The 26,136-nt window shown below is 44.7% G+C and overlaps 2 protein-coding genes and 1 long non-coding RNA gene across 4 annotated transcripts in view; 2 read left to right on the forward strand and 1 right to left on the reverse strand.

Annotated features, from left to right (window-relative positions):
* LOC110499498 (pantothenate kinase 3) overlaps positions 1-6,622 on the reverse strand; it is a 36,836-nt gene extending 30,214 nt beyond the window's left edge. Inside the window, exon 1 of one of the 2 annotated variants that reach the window (XM_090213136.1) lies at positions 5,561-6,622. In XM_090213136.1, coding sequence (XP_090069262.1) covers positions 5,561-5,819 — 259 coding nt within the window. In that variant the 5' untranslated portion in view covers positions 5,820-6,622. The remainder of the gene's footprint in view (positions 1-5,560) is intronic. The other variant, XM_036956370.2, reaches the window with a different exon arrangement.
* The window catches only part of LOC118942075 (uncharacterized), a 784,985-nt gene that overhangs the window by 602,732 nt on the left and 156,117 nt on the right, over positions 1-26,136 (forward strand). The window lies entirely within an intron of this gene.
* On the forward strand, positions 17,081-19,904 carry LOC110499499 (5-hydroxytryptamine receptor 7-like). The gene is made up of 2 exons (XM_090213142.1): positions 17,081-17,687; positions 19,007-19,904. The coding sequence occupies exons 1-2, from the start codon at positions 17,155-17,157 to the stop codon at positions 19,806-19,808; spliced, it is 1,335 nt and encodes a 444-aa protein (XP_090069268.1). The 5' UTR covers positions 17,081-17,154; the 3' UTR covers positions 19,809-19,904.

Raw genomic sequence — 26,136 nt, forward strand, 5'->3', positions numbered from 1 at the left:
TAACACCCCAACGTGGCTGGATCTAACACCCCAACGTGGCTGGACCTAACACCCCAACGTGGCTGGATCTAACACCCCAACGTGGCTGGATCTAACACCCCAACGTGGCTGGATCTAACACCCCAACGTGGCTGGATCTAACACCCCAACGTGGCTGGATCTAACACCCCAACGTGGCTGGATCTAACACCCCAACGTGGCTGGATCTAACACCCCAACGTGGCTGGATCTAACACCCCAACGTGGCTGGATCTAACACCCCAACGTGGCTGGATCTAACACCCCAACGTGGCTGGATCTAACACCACAGCGTGGCTGGATCTAACACCCCAACGTGGCTGGATCTAACACCACAGCGTGGCTGGATCTAACACCCCAACGTGGCTGGATCTAACACCCCAACGTGGCTGGATCTAACACCCCAACGTGGCTGGATCTAACACCACAGCGTGGCTGGATCTAACACCCCAACGTGGCTGGATCTAACACCCCAACGTGGCTGGATCTAACACCCCAACGTGGCTGGATCTAACACCCCAACGTGGCTGGACCTAACACCCCAACGTGGCTGGATCTAACACCCCAACGTGGCTGGATCTAACACCCCAACGTGGCTGGATCTAACACCCCAACGTGGCTGGATCTAACACCCCAACGTGGCTGGATCTAACACCCCAACGTGGCTGGATCTAACACCCCAACGTGGCTGGATCTAACACCCCAACGTGGCTGGATCTAACACCCCAACGTGGCTGGATCTAACACCACAGCGTGGCTGGATCTAACACCCCAACGTGGCTGGATCTAACACCACAGCGTGGCTGGATCTAACACCCCAACGTGGCTGGATCTAACACCCCAACGTGGCTGGATCTAACACCCCAACGTGGCTGGATCTAACACCACAGCGTGGCTGGATCTAACACCCCAACGTGGCTGGATCTAACACCCCAACGTGGCTGGATCTAACACCCCAACGTGGCTGGATCTAACACCACAGCGTGGCTGGATCTAACACCACAGCGTGGCTGGATCTAACACCCCAACGTGGCTGGATCTAACACCACAGCGTGGCTGGACCTAACACCCCAACGTGGCTGGACCTAACACCACAGCGTGGCTGGATCTAACACCACAGCGTGGCTGGATCTAACACCCCAACGTGGCTGGATCTAACACCACAGCGTGGCTGGACCTAACACCCCAACGTGGCTGGACCTAACACCCCAACGTGGCTGGATCTAACACCCCAACGTGGCTGGATCTAACACCCCAACGTGGCTGGATCTAACACCCCAACGTGGCTGGATCTAACACCACAGCGTGGCTGGATCTAACACCACAGCGTGGCTGGATCTAACACCCCAACGTGGCTGGATCTAACACCACAGCGTGGCTGGACCTAACACCCCAACGTGGCTGGATCTAACACCCCAACGTGGCTGGATCTAACACCACAGCGTGGCTGGACCTAACACCCCAACGTGGCTGGATCTAACACCCCAACGTGGCTGGATCTAACACCACAGCGTGGCTGGACCTAACACCCCAACGTGGCTGGATCTAACACCCCAACGTGGCTGGATCTAACACCCCAACGTGGCTGGATCTAACACCCCAACGTGGCTGGATCTAACACCACAGCGTGGCTGGATCTAACACCCCAACGTGGCTGGATCTAACACCCCAACGTGGCTGGATCTAACACCCCAACGTGGCTGGATCTAACACCCCAACGTGGCTGGATCTAACACCACAGCGTGGCTGGATCTAACACCACAGCGTGGCTGGATCTAACACCCCAACGTGGCTGGATCTAACACCCCAACGTGGCTGGATCTAACACCCCAACGTGGCTGGATCTAACACCCCAACGTGGCTGGATCTAACACCCCAACGTGGCTGGATCTAACACCCCAACGTGGCTGGATCTAACACCCCAACGTGGCTGGATCTAACACCCCAACGTGGCTGGACCTAACACCCCAACGTGGCTGGATCTAACACCCCAACGTGGCTGGATCTAACACCCCAACGTGGCTGGATCTAACACCCCAACGTGGCCGGATCTAACACCCCAACGTGGCCGGATCTAACACCCCAACGTGGCCGGATCTAACACCCCAACGTGGCCGGATCTAACACCCCAACGTGGCCGGACCTAACACCCCAACGTGGCCGGACCTAACACCCCAACGTGGCCGGACCTAACACCCCAACGTGGCCGGATCTAACACCCCAACGTGGCCGGACCTAACACCCCAACGTGGCCGGACCTAACACCCCAACGTGGCCGGACCTAACACCCCAACGTGGCCGGATCTAACACCCCAACGTGGCCGGACCTAACACCACAGCGTGGCTGGATCTAACACCCCAACGTGGCTGGATCTAACACCACAGCGTGGCTGGATCTAACACCCCAACGTGGCTGGATCTAACACCCCAACGTGGCTGGATCTAACACCCCAACGTGGCTGGATCTAACACCCCAACGTGGCTGGATCTAACACCCCAACGTGGCTGGATCTAACACCCCAACGTGGCTGGATCTAACACCCCAACGTGGCTGGATCTAACACCCCAACGTGGCTGGATCTAACACCCCAACGTGGCTGGATCTAACACCCCAGCGTGGCTGGATCTAACACCCCAACGTGGCTGGATCTAACACCCCAACGTGGCTGGATCTAACACCCCAACGTGGCTGGACCTAACACCCCAACGTGGCTGGATCTAACACCCCAACGTGGCTGGATCTAACACCCCAACGTGGCTGGACCTAACACCCCAACGTGGCTGGACCTAACACCCCAACGTGGCTGGATCTAACACCCCAACGTGGCTGGATCTAACACCCCAACGTGGCTGGATCTAACACCCCAACGTGGCTGGATCTAACACCCCAGCGTGGCTGGATCTAACACCCCAACGTGGCTGGATCTAACACCCCAACGTGGCTGGATCTAACACCCCAACGTGGCTGGATCTAACACCCCAACGTGGCTGGATCTAACACCCCAACGTGGCTGGATCTAACACCCCAACGTGGCTGGATCTAACACCCCAACGTGGCTTGATCTAACACCCCAACGTGGCTGGATCTAACACCCCAACGTGGCTGGATCTAACACCCCAACGTGGCTGGATCTAACACCCCAACGTGGCTGGATCTAACACCCCAGCGTGGCTGGATCTAACACCACAGCGTGGCTGGATCTAACACCCCAACGTGGCTGGATCTAACACCCCAACGTGGCTGGATCTAACACCCCAACGTGGCTGGATCTAACACCCCAACGTGGCCGGATCTAACACCCCAGCGTGGCTGGATCTAACACCACAGCGTGGCTGGATCTAACACCCCAACGTGGCTGGATCTAACACCACAGCGTGGCTGGATCTAACACCCCAACGTGGCTGGATCTAACACCCCAACGTGGCTGGACCTAACACCCCAACGTGGCTGGATCTAACACCACAGCGTGGCTGGATCTAACACCCCAACGTGGCTGGATCTAACACCACAGCGTGGCTGGATCTAACACCCCAACGTGGCTGGATCTAACACCCCAGCGTGGCTGGATCTAACACCCCAACGTGGCTGGATCTAACACCACAGCGTGGCTGGATCTAACACCCCAACGTGGCTGGATCTAACACCCCAACGTGGCTGGACCTAACACCCCAACGTGGCTGGATCTAACACCACAGCGTGGCTGGATCTAACACCCCAACGTGGCTGGACCTAACACCCCAACGTGGCTGGACCTAACACCCCAACGTGGCTGGACCTAACACCCCAGCGTGGCTGGATCTAACACCCCAGCGTGGCTGGACCTAACACCCCAACGTGGCTGGATCTAACACCCCAACGTGGCTGGACCTAACACCCCAACGTGGCTGGACCTAACACCCCAACGTGGCTGGATCTAACACCCCAACGTGGCTGGACCTAACACCCCAGCGTGGCTGGACCTAACACCCCAACGTGGCTGGACCTAACACCCCAACGTGGCTGGATCTAACACCCCAGCGTGGCAGGACCTAACACCCCAACGTGGCTGGATCTAACACCCCAGCGTGGCTGGACCTAACACCCCAACGTGGCTGGACCTAACACCCCAACGTGGCTGGATCTAACACCCCAGCGTGGCAGGATCTAACACCCCAACGTGGCTGGACCTAACACCCCAACGTGGCTGGACCTAACACCCCAACGTGGCTGGACCTAACACCCCAACGTGGCTGGATCTAACACCCCAACGTGGCTGGACCTAACACCCCAGCGTGGCTGGACCTAACACCCCAACGTGGCTGGACCTAACACCCCAACGTGGCTGGATCTAACACCCCAACGTGGCTGGACCTAACACCCCAGCGTGGCTGGATCTAACACCCCAACGTGGCTGGATCTAACACCCCAACGTGGCTGGACCTAACACCCCAACGTGGCTGGACCTAACACCCCAACGTGGCTGGACCTAACACCCCAGCGTGGCTGGATCTAACACCCCAACGTGGCTGGACCTAACACCACAACGTGGCTGGACCTAACACCCCAACGTGGCTGGATCTAACACCCCAACGTGGCTGGATCTAACAATAGATCATATCTAGCACATCATTGTTAATATTAGGAGCAAACTAGTTTAATAGGGTGGCTAACTAACAGTCTAAAGTAGTCACAGCACCTTTACACATACCTGAATGTTGACTCTGTGAAATGGTGCTGCCGGGCAAAAGACGAAACGTATACAGACAGAATGTCTACGACACACGAGCATCAACCAAAACACCAAGGCTATCCTCACTGGGACGCCAACCTGGCCCCATAGCTGGCTATGCAACTTATTTAATTGCAGCTTCTTTAAATACATGTAACACAGTGGCTTACAAACCTCTACCCGGTGACCCCCCCCCCCCACACCCCACCCCACCACCACCCAGACGTAGGCCTATCACAATGTTGTTGTAACCCTAAACTAGCTCACCTGATTAACCTGCCGGTAATCAAGTGCTCGATGATTAGTTGACAGACTAAAATCGTGTGTGATCTGTGGTGGGAAAAATACCCATGTGTCATACTTGAGTCAAAGTCAAGAGACCTTAATAGTAAATGACTCAAGTTAAAGTCACCCAGTAAAATACTACTTGAGTAAAAGTTTAAAAGAATTTGGTTTCAAATATACTTCAGTATCAAAAGGTAAAAAATTATTTAAAATTCCTTATATTAAGCAAAGGGGGCACCATTTTCTAGTTTTTTTTTAAACGTATTTAATGGATAGCTAGGGGTCACACTCCAACACTCAGAAATATAAATAGTAAAGTAAAGATACCACCAAAAACTACTTAAGTAGTATTTTTAAGTATTTTTAATAAAGGACTTTAAACCACTGGGTGTGATAGCTGTGGAATAGTTAAATACATGTTACGGTTGAGGGGTTTGAAAACCCTCCATGTAGCTGCCTAACATTAATTGTGTAATTTTGACGAGTAAACACAGAAATGACTAAATGCAAAAATTGCACCTGCAAACACAGATGTCAGTGTCACTTACGTGGTCTGTTTCTCTTCACCGACTCAACTCTTCTTCGTAACCGGCATCTTTTCGCAGGAGATGACCCATTGGCTTCGACGTGATCGGGCTGCAGGTGATGGAAGTGTTCAATATTGCTACTGTCACCACTACAGTTTCCACTTGATTTGTATGCGTTACAGCCACCGATGTTGGCCTGGGAATGAAACTCCCTCTGAAGTCCGTTGGCATGACAAGATCCTGACCCTTTTTGTCCGATAATTGATTTTGCTTTATCCATTGTCGCAGTTGTCTAGCTACTTCAGATATCAGACTAAATTAACTAAACTAACCGAAACGAGAAAGAGCTGCTGTCTCTATCTAGCTCGTACGATAAAACACAACCCTGCGCACCCTCCTTAATTATATATTTATTTTTTTAACGAAATTGCTCGAGTATAAAATATTTCTTCGCTCTTAGTACCAATAATGTGCGCCTTTTATTTAGTTGACAAGAGGTGTAAAGACCTATCCGCCTCAACACGTTTTGGCCAGGAGGTCACTGTCGGTCATTTACTTCCGACTTTTACACCCCGCCGCTACAGCAGTCTGAGTTAAAACAGCCGGTTAACGAGCTAGTTACGTCACAAGTAATGGCTCCCGAACCCGTTTGCCCTCTCCGGGGGACACGGGCTATGGTCACGGCTATTTGTGATCCTTGGGCCGTCCCTACCATTACCTTAACACAACCTTAACACATAACCTTAATGCATTACTTTAACGCATTACCTTAACACATAACCTTAACCATGTCGACTGCAATGAGGGGTAGGGACGTCCCAACGATCCCAGATAGTACGGTCCCAAAGGCACCCGTTCTCGTTCTATACAGAAAATACAAACAAGCGTTCAGGTTTATAAATCCAATAAGCAGAACGGTCGTGTTATAGCGTAACCTTGGGCTATGGATAAAATAATTATTGTTAGATTATGTAAAGTTACTTCTCTCTGGATGTAGGCTAACGTTCAGCCATGGCTGTGCCATATTTCTAGGTATGTGCTGCAGTTGTCGTCAGTGGCCGTCATGTTGAGGTGATTTATAACACACACGCCGCCAAGCAGAGGGCATGACCAGCCAGGCTGTGATGAACATTTTCCTATGTGTTGAAACTGATGCAGATGGAAAAGCTGTTTACTTCTCTGCTATGTCATGTTGTTATTCCCCACCCTAGCTTTTCAGAGGGGATTATGAAGCTTTGCTTTTCACCTGTGTATCACTCAGTGGGTCAGAATTGAAGGGTCGATATTTTGTAGACTACATCACGAGGAAACTGTCAGCGTGTATCTTTGGGTGTTGTCCACATTACCTTGTTTTGTTCTGGCACTGACACTATACCAACAGGTCAAACAGTGGTTGGATTGTTAATCATTTGCCAGTAATGGTCTGGGCACACTGATCTGGTGTTGGGTTGGTAGGATTTTCAGAATATCTATATATAATTAGTCCTGGTTATAGTTGATTGTTCTGCTGAAGGCCTACTGTAAACACAGACAGTACAGTGACATATTCCAAGTTGTGTAATAGTTGTGCAGTCCCACCTGGTGTTCATCCACGTGTGTACATGTAACGGATGTGAAACGGCTGGTTAGCGGTGTTGCGCGCTAAATAGCGTTTCAATCGGTGACGTCACTTGCTCTGAGACCTTGAAGTAGTAGTTCCCCTTGTTCTGCAAGGGCCGTGGCTTTTGTGGAGCGATGGGTAACGATGCTTCGTGGGTGATGTGTGCAGAGGGTCCCTGGTTCGCGCCCGGGTATGGGCGAGGGGACGGTCTAAAGTTATACTGTTACATACATAATAGATTAAGGCTCCTCGGGTTCTTGAGTGAAGCTGTTCCAGTCCAAAAGTTCTCTATACCCTAGTTTGTGAGACTGTTTAATTACTGTGTAGTTTAAATTGTGTAATTTTTAAATGAGCGTTCATTTTTTTGCATTTCAGTCAGTTGTTTGTTTATTTCAATGTTTGTATTGTAGCGATCCTCGCTAAACGAGCCATGTCACAATTCCAACCAAGTGGGTTCACCTTATTGGTGTGACTCGAAGGGTGTTTGCCTTTCACGCCAACGACCCAGGTTTGCTTCGTTCCCTGCCCCGACGGTTCACTACACTGGTGTCAGAAGTGGGATGGCGGCCCGGACGTGTGAGGGGGCTGAGTAGTTGACGCACGGAACATACATACCACAGAAGGTTGGTTGCACCTTAAATTGTGGAGGACGTGCTTGTGGTAATGGCTGGAGTGGAATAAGTGGAATGGTATCAAATATATCAAATACATAGTTTCCATGTATTGAATTAAATTGAATTAAACATTTGGTAAAATAAAGACAGTAATTTGAACTATACAGCTTTCAAAAACAGTTGTTTCACAGATGAACAGACATGGCTGTCTCACCTAAACACAAATCTAAAAAGGTTAATAATTTAAAAATGAAATGCACTCATCCAGAACCTGATTCTATACAAGACATACTCAGGTTTGGACTGAGTTCAGACTTGGTTTCCATGTATTTGATGCCATTCCATTCGCTCCGTTCCAGCCATTATTATGATCCGTCCTCCCCTCAGCAGCCTCCACTGGTACCTACCCGTTCCGGACGGGGCAGTGTAGCGATCCTCGCTATATGAGGCGCGTTTACAATCCCCACCAAGTGGTCTACCCTGTTGGCGCGATGGTGTTTGTATTTTACGCCAGCCACCCGGGTTTGCTCCCCTTGACCCCACCGTTCACTACAGCAGGGCTATGTTTAGGAATTGCATCTTTTTAAAGGCCATTTCCGATTGAGGCGACGTAGACTAAGGCATTTTTAGGTGAATGGGATCTTTGCGAATGTTTGAACGTTTGTCTTTAAAAGCCTAAATGCTTCTAATCGAGGCCTCAGTCAATTTACCTGGTACAATAAGGGATCAAAAACATACAACAAACAATGTGATAGTCTGATTGCTGTCTGCCCCATATAACAAGTGCCTAAAATGATATTATTTTGTCCCTATTGAAATGTACATTTGTTTTAATCTATCGGTTTCACCCTATGAGAGATGTTATTCTAGTCTTGTTCATGTCTGCGATCTTTGTAGAAATGTTCACCAGTATGACCTGTTTTTTTTTGTGCTATTTGCATCACAACATAAGACTCAATTAAGCATGTATGAGGAACAGTACACTGTAAAAAAAAATATATGTTATTTCACAGTACTTTAATAGGTCATTTTTAAACATGCATTTTTCTGGACATTTCCTGTAATTAATATTCACATTTTCTTTGCACTGTGATTTTACGAAAAAAAATTCAGTGGTTTTACAGTAAATTATTCTATACAGTGAATAATACACATGGTGTAGAGTTAGTTGGCTTTCACTTGGTAAATGTAGTTTTGACTACTGTCCATAGAAACTAAACTGAGGGTTATCTGACTGGAGCATTACTACCATCTAGTGGACAGAAACAGGAAGTGGAAGAGAGAGACATTAGAACATGGGCGGGGCAATTGCATTCCTCCAGGGCCTGTGATTGGTGTCACAGTTTTGCCCCCTGCCCCAGCTTATTAACACATCTGACTCCAATAATCACCGAATCATGACCTTCAGTTTAGAATGACATTTGACAAATCATCTGTGTTTGCTAGGGATGTAAAAAAAAAAAAAGTGTGACTCCAATCAGGCCACTTGAGGACTGGAGTATACCAGGACAACTATACCAGGACAACTATACCAGGACAACTATACCAGGACAACTATACCAGGACAACTATACCAGCACAACTATACCAGGACAACTATACCAGGACAACTATACCAGGACAACTATACCAGGACAACTATACCAGGACAACTATAGGACAACTATACCAGGACAACTATACCAGGACAACTATACCAGGACAACTATACCAGGACAACTATACCAGGACAACTATACCAGCACAACTATACCAGGACAACTATACCAGGACAACTATACCAGGACAACTATACCAGAACAACTATACCAGGACAACTATACCAGGACAACTATACCAGGACAACTATACCAGGACAACTATAGGACAACTATACCAGGACAACTATACCAGGACAACTATACCAGGACAACTATAGGACAACTATACCAGGACAACTATACCAGAACAACTATACCAGGACAACTATACCAGGACAACTATACCAGGACAACTATACCAGGACAACTATACCAGGACAACTATAGGACAACTATACCAGGACAACTATACCAGGACAACTATACCAGGACAACTATACCAGGACAACAATACCAGGACAACTATACCAGGACAACTATACCAGGACAACTATACCAGGACAACTATACCAGGACAACTATAGGGCAACTATACCAGGACAACTATACCAGGACAACTATACCAGGACAACTATACCAGGACAACTATACCAGGACAACTATACCAGGACAACAATACCAGGACAACTATACCAGGACAACTATACCAGGACAACTATACCAGGACAACTATAGGACAACTATACCAGGACAACTATACCAGAACAACTATACCAGGACAACTATACCAGGACAACTATACCAGGACAACTATACCAGGACAACTATAGGACAACTATACCAGGACAACTATACCAGGACAACTATACCAGGACAACTATACCAGGACAACTATACCAGGACAACTATAGGACAACTATACCAGGACAACTATACCAGAACAACTATACCAGGACAACTATACCAGGACAACTATACCAGGACAACTATACCAGGACAACTATACCAGGACAACTATACCAGGACAACTATACCAGAACAACTATACCAGGACAACTATACCAGGACAACTATACCAGGACAACTATACCAGGACAACTATACCACAACACCTATACCAGCACAACTATACCAGGACAACTATACCAGAACAACTATAGGACAACTATACCAGAACAACTATAGGACAACTATACCATGACAACTATACCAGGACAACTATACCACAACACCTATACCAGCACAACTATACCACAACACCTATACCAGCACAACTATACCAGGACAACTATACCAGGACAACTATACCATGACAACTATACCAGGACAACTATACCACAACACCTATACCAGCACAACTATACCACAACACCTATACCAGCACAACTATACCAGAACAACTATAGGACAACTATACCATGACAACTATACCAGGACAACTATACCAGGACAACTATACCAGAACAACTATAGGACAACTATACCAGAACAACTATAGGACAACTATACCAGGACAACTATACCAGCACAACTATACCACAACACCTATACCAGCACAACTATACCAGGACAACTATACCAGAACAACTATACCAGGACAACTATACCAGGACAACAATACCAGGACAACTATACCAGCACAACTATACCAGAACAACTATACCAGGACAACTATTCCAGGACAGCTATACCACAACACCTATACCAGCACAACTATACCACAACACCTATACCAGCACAACTATACCAGGACAACTATACCAGGACAACTATACCACAACACCTATACCAGCACAACTATACCACAACACCTATACCAGCACAACTATACCAGGACAACTATACCAGGACAACTATACCACAACACCTATACCAGCACAACTATACCAGGACAACTATACCAGGACAACTATACCAGGACAACTATACCAGGTCAACTATACCACAACACATATACCAGCACAACTATACCAGAACAACTATACCAGGACAACTATACCAGGACAACTATACCAGGACAACTATACCAGGACAACTATACCAGCACAACTATACCAGGACAACTATACCAGAACAACTTTACCAGGACAACTTTACCAGGACAACTATACCAGGACAACTATACCAGGACAACTATACCAGGACAACTATACCACGACACCTATACCAGGACAACTATACCAGGACAACTATACCAGGACAACTATACCAGAACAACTATACCAGGACAACTATACCAGAACAACTATACCAGGACAACAATACCAGGACAACTATACCAGGACAACTATACCAGAACAACTATAGGACAACTATACCAGAACAACTATAGGACAACTATACCAGGACAACTATACCAGGACAACTATACCACAACACCTATACCAGCACAACTATACCACAACACCTATACCAGCACAACTATACCAGAACAACTATACCAGGACAACTATACCAGGACAACTATACCAGGACAGCTATACCACAACACCTATACCAGCACAACTATACCAGGACAACTATACCAGCACAACTATACCAGGACAACTATACCAGGACAACTATACCACAACACCTATACCAGCACAACTATACCACAACACCTATACCAGCACAACTATACCAGGACAACTATACCAGGACAACTATACCAGGACAACAATACCAGGACAACTATACCAGGACAACTATACCAGGACAACTATACCAGGACAACTATACCAGGACAACTATACCACAACACCTATACCAGCACAACTATACCAGGACAACTATACCAGAACAACTATAGGACAACTATACCAGAACAACTATAGGACAACTATACCAGAACAACTATACCAGGACAACTATACCACAACACCTATACCAGCACAACTATACCACAACACCTATACCAGCACAACTATACCAGAACAACTATACCAGAACAACTATACCAGGACAACTATACCAGGACAACTATACCAGGACAGCTATACCACAACACCTATACCAGCACAACTATACCACAACACCTATACCAGCACAACTATACCAGGACAACTATACCAGGACAACTATACCAGCACAACTATACCACAACACCTATACCAGCACAACTATACCAGGACAACTATACCAGGACAACTATACCAGGACAACTATACCACAACACCTATACCAGCACAACTATACCACAACACCTATACCAGGACAACTATACCAGGACAACTATACCAGGACAACTATACCAGGTCAACTATACCACAACACCTATACCAGCACAACTATACCAGAACAACTATACCAGGACAACTATACCAGGACAACTATACCAGGACAACTATACCAGCACAACTATACCAGGACAACTATACCAGAACAACTTTACCAGGACAACTATACCAGGACAACTATACCAGGACAACTATACCACGACACCTATACCAGGACAACTATACCAGGACAACTATACCAGAACAACTATACCAGGACAACTATACCAGAACAACTATACCAGGACAACAATACCAGGACAACTATACCAGCGTCATTCATGGAAAGTCGTCACAAGGACTGTGTACTCTCGTAATTTAAGCTCGTTAATCCTTAAGAGTCTATTGACGCCCCCGTGCACAACATAATGAAGAAATCCCCATCAAAATCTTTGTTTAAGCTAGAGATATAAAGTTTTTTACCGGGGCTGCTTCTCTGCGGTGGAAAGTGGCTGAGCTACAGCTGTGTTTGTCAGAACAGGAGAGACATCCCCAAAAAATTGGTCTTCTCATGAGAACGTCTGAACGGTTTGGCCTGCAAACAACACTGAACAAAATCTACGGCATTGTATCGTGTGACAAAACTGCACATTTTAGAGTGGCCTTTTATTGTCCCCAGCACAAGGTGCACCTGTGTACGCTTCTTGATATGCCACACCTGTCAGGTGGATGGATTATATTGATAAAGGATAAAATGCTCACTAACAGGGATTTAAACAAACGTGTGCACAACATTTGTGATAAATAGTATTTTTGAGCGTCTGGAAAATTTCGGTGATCTTTTATTTCAGCTCATGGAACATGGGACCAGCATTTTACATGTTGCGTTTTTCATATTTTTGTTCAGTGTACAATTAAAAGAAAATGTTAAATTTTTAATTGTAAAACTATAATATTCTACAGGCCAAAATAGTATTCCAATTGCTCACATGAGAATAACATTACAATTATATACAGTACCACTGTTATGTGGGGATATTTTCTCCCTTCAAAACGTGCCATGTGTCAACAGCTCTTTTGTTCAGTCTACTGTTCAAGCTGGTGAAACTTACCATATCAAGGTCCAATGTAACACCAGCAGCAATGTGAAGAGGTCCAATGTAACACCAGCAGCAATGTGAAGAGGTCCAATGTAACACCAGCAGCAATGTGAAGAGGTCCTATGTAACACCAGCAGCAATGTGAAGAGGTCCAATGTAACACCAGCAGCAATGTGAAGAGGTCCAATGTAACACTGTTATTGGCAGATATAGTGTCACTTATCATCTTCTTTTGGGGCGGGGGGATGCTCTGCTCTGCTCTGCTCTGCAGCCCCAGCCAACACGGCAGGAGTGATTTACAGTGTATTAACATTGAAGATGATTTTGGTTTGCTTGAGAAGGCCTAATCGTTAGTGTCTCCAGAAGACTTTAAGGCTAAAGACTACAGTTGGTCAGTTAATCCTATAAGGACACATGGTGGCGCTATTGTAAAATACTGTACAAATAGTATTTTGCTCAATGGTCCATAGTCTCATTGCCAATATCTGATGATATACTCCTTGATTCATAGTTGTGTTCTTCTCAAAGAACACATTTGAAAAATGACTCAAAATCAAGCCTCTACATATTTCCCTGATCTTCGGTGTTGTGAGAAATTGGCCGAATTGAAATGATCTGATCAGATTTGGGCAAGTCAGATAGGCTTAAATGTTAGAATTTGGGTTTACAAAACTGAAAAAATAAGATTCTGGCCCTCTGGATAGGGGTTTGGTAATTTGACATTCAAGCCTGATTGAAAGGTCGTTTTTTTCCGTTTTTCAAAACTCAAAAGGTAGAGATTAGGATAGTTTTGATGCCCGAAAATCAGGATTCTATTGATGATCAAGACTAGAACGGTGGCTTCAGGGTGGATTTAAACCCACTTTAATACAGGACAGGTCAGATAAACCTACTTTAATACAGGACAGGTCAGATAAACCTACTTTAATACAGGGACAGGTCAGATAAACCTACTTTAATACAGGGACAGGTCAGATAAACCTACTTTAATACAGGACAGGTCAGATAAATCTACTTTAATACAGGACAGGTCGGATAAACCTACTTTAATACAGGACAGGTCAGATAAACTACTTTAATACAGGACAGGTCAGATAAACCTACTTTAATACAGGGACAGGTCAGATAAACCTACTTTAATACAGGACAGGTCAGATAAACCCACTTTAATACAGGAACAGGTCAGATAAACACCCTTTAATACAGGACAGGTCAGATAAATCCCCTTTAATACAGGGACAGGTCAGATAAACACCCTTTAATACAGGGACAGGTCAGATAAACCTACTTTAATACAGGACAGGTCAGATAAACCCCCTTTAATACAGGACAGGTCAGATAAACACCCTTTAATACAGGGACAGGTCAGATAAACACCCTTTAATACAGGGACAGGTCAGATCAACCTACTTTAATACAGGACAGGTCAGATAAACACCCTTTAATACAGGACAGGTCAGATAAACCTACTTTAATACAGGACAGGTCAGATAAACACCCTTTAATACAGGACAGGTCAGATAAATCCCCTTTAATAAAGGACAGGTCAGATAAACCTACTTTAATACAGGACAGGTCAGATAAACACCCTTTAATACAGGACAGGTCAGATAAACCTACTTTAATACAGGACAGGTCAGATAAACCCCCTTTAATACAGGACAGGTCAGATAAACCTACTTTAATACAGGACAGGTCAGATAAACCTACTTTAATACAGGGACAGGTCAGATAAACACCCTTTAATACAGGACAGGTCAGATAAATCCCCTTTAATACAGGACAGGTCAGATAAACCCCCTTTAATACAGGACAGGTCAGATAAACCCCCTTTAATACAGGGACAGGTCAGATAAACCCCCTTTAATACAGGGACAGGTCAGATAAACCCCCTTTAATACAGGACAGGTCAGATAAACACCCTTTAATACAGGACAGGTCAGATAAACACCCTTTAATACTGGACAGGTCAGATAAACCTACTTTAATACAGGACAGGTCAGATAAACCTACTTTAATACAGGACAGGTCAGATAAACACCCTTTAATACAGGACAGGTCAGATAAACCTACTTTAATACAGGGACAGGTCAGATAAACCTACTTTAATACAGGGACAGGTCAGATAAACCTACTTTAATACAGGACAGGTCAGATAAACCTACTTTAATACAGGGACAGGTCAGATAAACCTACTTTAATACAGGACAGCTCCATGACATACTTAGCTGTGATCCAGAGAGCAGGTGTCAATCAGATTACTGTACTTCATTTATTGGTACATTTGCACAGATAATGTATTTTTGCTTTTCCAGTACCCAAGCTGACACACACACACACACACACACACACACACACACACACACACACACACACACACACACACACACACACACACACACACACACACACACACACACACACACACACGTAGGGGTCAAGTGCACAACAGCAGTAGGTATTATACAGGATATTGAAGCTGGTAACCTTGAGGCTACTGCCACCGCCATTACATATACCTAACTATTTATCTGTTGTAATGAATTCAGGAGGGGGCAGCCCTGACTGGGACTCAAACCTGGGTCGAGCAACTGTCTAGCCTACATCTTAACCGCTACACCAAGAGGTCCGAACCTCTTGACAAGGTCGCTAGGTGTTGAGTTAAAGTCGCTACATTTACCGCTTCCTTTCAGGTGAGCTGTCCCCACCCTCTCTACAACAGGTTCGTCACATGTACACACCATGGCCATCAAAGGCTCCATCCCACTTCTGACACTAGTGTAGCAATTATATGCAGGTCTCAAACCCTGTTCTGCTAGCCCCACCGGCTAGCTACTGCTCCAATAAGGGTTACAACAATGTACTGTACCAGTTAAAAGTTTGGACACACCTACTCATTCCAGGATTTGTCTTTATTTATTTTTTTTACTGTTTTCTACATTGTAGAATAATAGTGAAGACATCAAAACTATGAAATAACACATATGGAATCATGTAGTAACCCCCCCCCCCCCCCCAAAAAAAAGTGTTCAAATCCAATCCAAATATATTTTATAGTAGCCACCCTTTGCCTTGATGACAGCTCTGCACACTCTATGCTAGCTACTGTTCCAAAAAGGGTTACGACAATATATATATATATATGCATGTCTTTAAAAAATAAAATGATGCTGTTGTGGCCATATTGTAGCACCTATAACGACTCCAACGTTCTAGGTGTTCCTGACGTCACTTGTCAATCAGTTAGCGTATAATTGCACTGACACGGCCGCAGGAGCTGTTATTTCCCCGTGGTGACCAGAGATGTTCACAGAGAAACGTTTTAAGGTCGTTTTTGATACATGCTTGCGTAATGAATAATGTTCTTAGAATAGAGCAATTTGCGTGTTTCCTACTACTATGAATGTGCGCTCTGCGCGGAGGATGCAGATTAGTCATTTACATCACACATGCACATCTGTGCGTAGGCCTGTAGGCTATGTCATTTTACGGGGTTGCAAGTTCACGGATAAGAACCAACCAGCATGTTCGTGGATGCAGATGGAACTTTCAACAACAGCAACATGAAATCCTATGTGATGGAGAAAGCGAAAGAGCCCGGTGCAACAAATATGATTTCGGAGGCGCTCGTTGCACACTTGCTGAAGATTGCGCAAGAGGCGGCGGAGGCAGTATCCGCCACTTCGCAGTCTTCAACTCTGCTGATGGAGAATGGGACTCGGTGTGGGGAGCAAATTCTGAACTACGACAAGGTGGAGAAGGTATTTATTGGAGGGATTCTCACCATGCTCACGCTGTTTACTATCTGCGGGAACTTGCTGGTGGTGATTTCGGTGTGCTTCGTGAAAAAGTTGCGGCAGCCGTCCAACTATCTGATAGTGTCTCTGGCGGTTGCCGACCTTTCAATCGCGCTGGCAGTTATGCCGTTTGTCAGTATAACGGACCTTATTGGGGGGCAATGGGTTTTTGGCCAAGTCTTCTGCAATGTTTTTATTGCCATGGACGTGATGTGTTGCACTGCATCCATAATGACGTTGTGCGTAATTAGCATAGACAGGTAAGTGTCATTCCAATGCCTATTACCTGCATAGAAGGAAACGTATTGTTTGTGTAGTGTGACAAGGTGAAAGCCGTTTTAATATGACGGTTAATTATGCATTTAATTGTTAAATTGAGTCTTACATTTTTGTTTCGTGTTTTTTACACACATACTTGATGAAATCGTGTTTTATAAGCCAATGTGGGCACCAATTGGTGTATCAAATCAAATGTATTTATATAGCCTCAGGAGTAAATGTCAGTTGGCTTTTCATAGCCGATCATTAAGAGTATCTCTACCACTCCTGCTGTCTCTAGAGAGTTAAAAACAGCAGGTCTGGGACAGGCAGCACGTCTGGTGAACAGGTCAGGATTCCATAGCCGCAGGCAGAACAGTTGAAACTGGAGCAGCAGCACAGCCAGGTGGACTGAGGACAGCAAGGAGTCATCATGCCAGGTAGTCCTGAGGCATGGTCCTAGGGCTCAGGTCCTCAGAGAGAAATAAAGAGAATTAGAGAGAGCATACTTAAATTCACACAGGACACCGGATAGAACAGGAGAAGTACTCCAGATATAACAGACTGACCCTAGCCCCCCGACACATAAACTACTGCAGCATAAATACTGGAGGCTGAGACAGGAGGGGTCGGGAGACACTGTGGCCCCATCCGATGATACCCCCGGACAGGGCTAAACAGGCAGGATATAACCCCACCCACTTTGCCAAAACACAGCCCCTCACACCACTAGAGGGATATCTTCAACCACCAACTTACCATCCTGAGACAAGGCCGAGTATAGCCCACAAAGATCTCCGCCACGGCACAACCCAAGGGGGGGCGCCAACCCAGACAGGAAGATCACTTGTAGGCTACTAAATAAAAGATATAATTTAAAAAACAAATGAACACTGACATTTTCATAGTGAATTAAGTGGGTAGCACTCTTGCCTCCAAAACCATATGTTAATTAACCCCTTGCAGTTCGATCCCCACATGAGCCCTATACACATTTTTGCGGGTCCCGCTACTGTATGGTCTCCTACCCTGTCATAAACATAATAAAAACATGTAAGGAGTTCGGGAATTTCAATCTCCTTTTAAAACAAATTATAGCGTAGCCCTAGTAACAGGCTACATTATAATAAGATTGTTATACGATCTTATTATAATTGCTATAGTTATTTTGGTGTGAATTACTCCCCAATGTTTGTCTTCCTTTGGAAGTTCCTTGCTGTTCATCCAATGTATTTACAGTAATATGTATCTGTATGTATAAACAGTTAATTTGTTGCTTACAGCTAATTAATCAAATGCTTATTTTGTTGTCCGTTTTGAGGTACCTGGGCATAACCAAGCCTCTGACCTACCCTGTGAGACAGAATGGCTGTTGCATGGCCAAGATGGTGGTGTCCGTGTGGCTTCTGTCCGCCTCCATCACCTTGCCCCCCCTCTTCGGCTGGGCCCAGAATGTAAACGACAACAAGGTGTGTCTGATCAGCCAGGACTTTGGTTACACCATCTACTCCACCTCAGTGGCGTTCTACATCCCCGTATCCGTCATGCTCATTATGTACTACCGCATCTACCGCGCCGCCAAGCTCAGCGCCGCCAAGCACACCATCACAGGCTTCCCGCGGGTCGGGGAGGAGGAGGCGCGGCGGGGAGAGGAGGAAGCCATGGAGGAACAGGAGGAGGACAGCGTGGACTGTGTGTCGGCCGCTCTGAGGCTCCACAGGGAGGTGGAGGAGTGCACGCGATTCTCCCGGCTCGTGAGGAGCAACCGGAGGAACATGTCCATCTTCAAGCGGGAGCAGAAGGCAGCAGCCACCCTGGGGATCGTGGTAGGGGCCTTCAGTGTCTGCTGGATGCCTTTCTTCTTACTGTCCACGGCCAGACCCTTCATCTGCAGGGCGGACTGCCCTAGCTGTGTGCCCTTGTGGGTGGAGAGGACCCTGTTGTGGCTGGGCTATGCCAACTCCCTCCTCAACCCTTTCATTTACGCCTTCTTCAACAGGGACCTGAGGACCACCTACAGCAACCTGCTGCGCTGTCGTTATCGCAACATCAACCGCAAGCTGTCCGCCGTCGGGATGCAACAAGCCCTCAAACGGGTGGATAAGACAGACTCTGTTATCTAAATGGTGTTATTGTTGTGGTGTTGTGGGAGCTGCCACACTGAGCACTAGAGTCGACCACGTTCTCTCAATGACAATAGGTCAATGTTATCTGCCTGCCTGGTCCTCTACTTAAGATCGTGCATGTCCAGACACAGTCTAGACCTTATTGGTCAGGTCTGATTTATGAAACAACTAAGAATCTATCCTTCCATCTGAATGTGAGTCCATGGTCATTGGCTTTGTGTCCGTGACGTTACGGTGCTTTTATCCTGGGCATTTCTCAGTTGTGCTGTGGTTGTGTAGCGTGGTTCGTTCTGCGTTGTGTACTTTTAATTAGGACGCTGCCACAACTGGAGGTCTGCTGGTTGAATTCTTTTTATTTGCCCTGCACACGAAGAGACAGCACACAATATTTTAGCCCTTGGCACAGTTACAGCTCTCAGGCACCTTGCTAGCCGAAGGTCAGGCAAAATGAAATGACAGGTTCTGTGTGCACACATTCAATGCACAACAGCACTCAATACAATACAAGCAAAATGATACCGTACATAATTTGGACAAAGTAAAAGACATACCTGCACATGAAGAGACAACACACATTATGTTAACCCTTGGCGCGGTCCTAGCTCTCAGGCACCTGCGCAAGCACACGGACACTCACTCAAACACTGTCCCAAGTACTCACAAGTTACAATAGATACCCTAGTTAGCGAGCTTTGTGAAACTTGTTAACATAAATCTTTATATTATCCACATTGTAACAAACTTATGGTAGCATAACAGTATATTGTATAACATTATGACGGTTTTATATTAAACAATTTCGGAGCCAAGGACAACGTACCTTGCTAGCCGAAGGTCAGGCAAAGGAGAACAATAAGGGGTATGGAAATACAGATAACCCGCGATGGACCAAACCAAATTATACAAAACTTTTACAATCACATGTCTGTACAATATTGATATGAAAAAGTGTTTGTACACCAAAGAAAAACATTAGCTATGCAGCTGTAATTAAATAACAAAATACACTGAATTATTATTATTATTATCAAATTATTAACATCCCCTCTTGACCTGGCCTATTTGAATTGGTCCTTGTTGCATAATCTGGTAATTTGGTGCATAATCTAGGGGAACAACATCACACGGCTACATTTGAATTGGTCCTTGTTGCATAATCTGGCAATGTGGCGCATAATCTAGGGGAACAACATCACTACATTTGCACAAACACGATGCCTCAGAACAAGCCATGATGCTTAGCTGTTTCTTGATGGGGCAATCTACAGCTGATCCATCCATTTTGTTGTTGTTGACTATATTAACAAAAGTATGTGGACACCCCTTCAAATTAGTGGATTTGGCTATTTCAGCCACACCCGTTTCTGACAGGTGTATCAAATCTAGCCCAAGCCAAGCACTGTCCATAGACGAGCATTGTCATTAAAATGGCCTAACTGAAAAGCTCAGTGGCTTTCAATGTGGCACCGTCATAAGATGCCACCTTTCCAACAAGCCAGTTCGTCCTGCAAGAGCTGCCCGTCAACTGTAAGTGCTGTTATAGTGAAGTGGAAATGTCTAGGAGCAACAACGGCTCAGCCGTGAAGTGGTAGGCCACACAAGCTCACAGAACGGGACCGCCGAGTGCTGAAGCGCGTAGTACGTAAAAATCGTCTGTCCTCAGTTGCAACGCTCACTACCGAGTTCCAAACTGCCTCTGGAAGCAACGTAATCAGCACAAGAACCGTTCATCGGGAGCTTCATGAAATGGGTTTCCACGGCCGAGCAGCCGCACACAAGCCTAAGATCACCATGCGCAATGCCAAGCGTCAGCTGTAGTGGTGTAAAGCTCGCCGCCATTGGACTCTGGAGAGATGAATCACGCTTCACCATCCGGCAGTCCGACAGATTAATCTGGGTTTGGCGGATGCCAGGAAAATGCTACCTTCCCCAATACATAGTGCCAACTGTAAAGTTTGGTGGAGGAGGAATAATGATCTGGGGCTGTTTTTCATGGATCAGGCCCCTTAGTTCCAGTGAAGGGAAATCCTAACGCTACAGCATACAATGACATTGTAGACAATTCTGTGCTTCCAACTTTGTACATACTCATTTGATTCTTGAAGAATATAACTTATAAATGCCTAATGAGCTTAGTTCCACTGTAGTACCCCATCAGAACCAAAATATAATCTTGTTTGTAAACAAAGTAAATGTAAACAAAAACACGTCTGAACGTGTTCTGTACGTCACGGGCAACAACGTTGTGACTTTGTCAACAAAAAAAAATCAACCGTGGTGTGTTGACGTTGTTCCATGGTTATGTGTAATGCAGGCTCTTAACTGCAAATGTTTCATTGTGACATGTTGGACGTGCCCAATGGACAATACAACCTACACGTGGAATTTGACTTCCTGTGAGTATGCCCTTTCAATTGCATAAAACATTATTATTTTATTCTTCTTCTTCTTCTTCCCCAACGTCTGTTAATTTACGTTGAACGTGTGTTTGTTGAATGACGTCACATACATATATAAATGTGATTGACCAGTCATTATTTTTTTTATGAGAAGTGACATCATTAAGGATTTAACAGAATTGCATGATTTTGATTGTGATGTCATAAAGACTCAAAGTGTAAATAGAATCTGAGGGTATTCTGTGAACCTTTCTCGGTTTTTATAAAAATGGCAATAACATTGTTTAATTTAGATGGCATTATGAATAGTTTTTCCATATGTTTACAGTTAAGTCACAATTTGTTTTTTTTTCCCTTACTATATTGTCAGTATTCTCTCAGTTAAATTGCTCAGTGTGGCAAAACCTTTGTTGTCTGATGGCTCGTAATTGTTTAGTGAAACAAAGTGAAAATGTGGAGTATTGGCTCAGTCATATGTTCTATCACACTGAGCAATGCCCAGTGAAGCAATGCCCAGTGAAGGACATGAACACCTAGAGGTGTGAGGCAATCCTACGCACCGAACAACACTGAATCACACGTCGCAAAGTCCTCTTAATGTCTTATTGTGAGTCAAAACCAAGACAGCTGAAGGAGAGGGAGAAAAAAAAGGGATTAGGGTGACGATCTATTTCCTGTCTAAATCCAACATGCATCCAAAGTCACCCACTTAGCAACGTTTATGATGGCCATGTCTCTAAGGGAAACAACGTAGAATTATCCAACCGTGAAACAAAAAAATATTGGATTTGTTTTAGTGTAGAAAGCTATGGGCCATTATATCCTGTATCTTTAAGCTATAATGAAAATATAATGAGGAGGCAAGTGCATTTATGTTGCAGTGGGTATGATTCATCTCTACGTTCATATTTCTGGACTTGACCAAACTCACAGAATTCAGTATTCAGTCAACGTGGTAATGCACTTAGCAGATAAAATGGAGGCTTTTGTTAAAGCAATTCCCTGAAAAGGCCTTATGTGAAAGAAATAGACCTACTCTAAGAGCCCTTCTCTCAGTACAGATCATAGACATGGGGCCTGAAAGAAAATGGTGGCTCAGTGATGATTAGGCCTATTCATTTTTTTTCTCCTATTAAATGTGGGCCTATTCATTTTTTTTCTCCTATTAAATGTGGGCCTATTCATTTTTTTCTCCTATTAAATGTAGGCCTATTCATTTTTTTTCTCCTATTAAATGTAGGCCTATTCATTTTTTTTCTCCTATTAAATGTAGGCCTATTCATTTTTTTTCTCCTATTAAATGTAGGCCTATTCATTTTTTTTCTCCTATTAAATGTAGGCCTATTCATTTTTTTTCTCCTATTAAATGTAGGCCTATTCATTTTTTTTCTCCTATTAAATGTAGGCCTATTCATTTTTTTTCTCCTATTAAATGTAGGCCTATTCATTTTTTTTCTCCTATTAAATGTAGGCCTATTCATTTTTTTTCTCCTATTAAATGTAGGCCTATTCATTTTTTTCTCCTATTAAATGTAGGCCTATTCATTTTTTTTCTCCTATTAAATGTAGGCCTATTCATTTTTTTTCTCCTATTAAATGTAGGCCTATTCATTTTTTTTCTCCTATTAAATGTAGGCCTATTCATTTTTTTTCTCCTATTAAATGTAGGCCTATTCATTTTTTTTTCTCCTATTAAATGTAGGCCTATTCATTTTTTTTCTCCTATTAAATGTAGGCCTATTCATTTTTTTTCTCCTATTAAATGTAGGCCTATTAAACTTAGGCCTTTTTTATTTATTCTTGCCAGGCCATCATTGTAAATAAGATTTTTATTTTTCCGTAATTGACCTGCCTGGTAAAATAAAACTTAAAGGAAAACAAATCCAAACGTTTTGGTGTTTTTGAGTTCTGTCACATGACCCTTTTACATGATCGAGTTATCAAACTAGCAGATATGATGCTGTTGTTTTACACTTCCACCTTTTCCAGTAGATCATTTATTTTTTTGTGGGGGGGGGGGGGGTAATTTACATATGAAAGGGCTTCCAAGAATATTTTTGAATAATATTTTTTTTTGCTGTTTCTTCTCAAAGACTTTGCAAATGAATTCGTTAAGAGATATTTGAGAGATATTACTGAACTGATGCATCGATTATCATCCGTATCTGCTCCGATTAACAGTGTATTGAACAGTAAATGACACAGATTGAGTTGACATTTGCCGCAGTGCATTCTCCTCTAACACGGGAACATTGCTTTTACATTTCAATCACGTTGTAAAGCTGAACTTCTGCAATAAAGATTGAATAGAGCCCTTCTCCCAAGGCAGCAGCTACTCTTCCTGGGGTTTATTATGGTTCCCCATTAGTTTCTCCCAAGGCAGCAGCTACTCTACCTGGGGTTTATTATGGATCCCCATTAGTTCCTGCCAAGGCAGCAGCTACTCTACCTGGGGTTTATTATGGATCCCCATTAGTTCCTGCCAAGGCAGCATCTACTCTTCCCGGGGTTTATTATGGATCCCCATTAGTTCCTGCCAAGGCAGCAGCTACTCTTCCTGGGGTTTATTATGGATCCCCATTAGTTCCTGCCAAGGCAGCAGCTACTCTTCCTGGGGTTTATTATGGATCCCCATTAGTTCCTTGCCAAGGCAGCGGCTACTCTTCCTGGGGTTTATTATGGATCCCCATTAGTTCCTGCCAAGACAGAAGCTACTCTTCCTGGGGTTTATTATGGATCCCCATTAGTTCCTGCCACGGCAGCAGCTACTCTTCCTGGAGATTATTATGGATCTCCATTAGTTCATGCCAAGGTAGCAGCTACTCTTCCTGGGGTCCAGCAAACTTAAGGCTGTTATACAGTTTTAAAAAATATTACAATACATTCAAGTTTAAGCGGGAGGGATTTATTATAAACAAAAAGTGTGCAGCGCATCGATCTACGAGACCGATTATAAATTATAAATCAATTATAAATTGTCTGTCCAAAAACGCTTATACCCTTATGGGAATGTATATAAAGAGGGTATTTCCTGTTTGTAGCATTCTTCAATTCTCTTTGAGGAAAAGTCTCCAGTTTTCTTGTGTTCTCTCAACTCATTAGCATGTTATTCTGAAAGACTGGTGTGATCCGCCACCTTAAGGACACAGTTATACTTAACATGCCCTGAGCTCTGTGAATCTTCTGGTGCGTAGTGTTCTACACTTGTATAACACAATTAAACACATTTCTTATGCATCATGTAACACCCTAACCAATCCAGGCTAGCCCCGTCAGCGCCAAACACACACAGGCATGCATGCACACACACACACACACACACACACTTCTGTTGAGTGGCCAGATGTCCAAGTGTCTGCCCTGATTGGTCACCTGACCAATGGTAAAAACACTTTTTTTATTTTTTTATTTAAATTAATTACTGCGACAGAATGTGACAAACCCAGGGCTGGGTTAACGACCACGTAGATGTAAATGAGATATTATCACTAGAGGTGTCACGAGGGTGTGTGAGGTAAGAATCAGACGCAGAGAGCAGAGAGTTCCAAAAGGGAGAAAGGCACTTTAATATGAAAACCAAAAATACAATGCCCCAAAAAACACAGGGCGAAACAGGTTACCTAAGTATGATTCTCAATCAGAGACAACGATCGACAGCTGCCTCTGATTGAGAACCCATACCAGGTCAAACACAGAAATACAACATAGGAAAAAAATAACATAGACTACCCATCCCAACTCACGACCCCTGACCAAACTAACACAAAGACATAATAAAGGAACTGAGGTCAGGATGTGACAAGAGGTCCTCAGGGTTATTTCTTATTGATAACACATCCTCTCTACCAGATAGAGTTACGCAATGACGTGTCCAGAACATTTGGAATGGTTTGGCCAATGTGGGGCCCCAGACCCAGGTTTGTTTT

Source organism: Oncorhynchus mykiss, chromosome 20 (assembly GCF_057628025.1).
Source record: "Oncorhynchus mykiss isolate SJ-2025 chromosome 20, ASM5762802v1, whole genome shotgun sequence".
NCBI classification, from domain to species: domain Eukaryota; kingdom Metazoa; phylum Chordata; class Actinopteri; order Salmoniformes; family Salmonidae; genus Oncorhynchus; species Oncorhynchus mykiss.

Bases quoted from the DNA above. Each gene is read 5' to 3' on its own strand.
- LOC110499499 (XM_090213142.1), top strand. From the start codon at position 17,155: ATGTTCGTGGATGCAGATGGAACTTTCAACAACAGCAACATGAAATCC. The intron at 17,688-19,006 runs GTAAGTGTCATT...GTCCGTTTTGAG, and splicing joins TGCGTAATTAGCATAGACAG to GTACCTGGGCATAACCAAGC.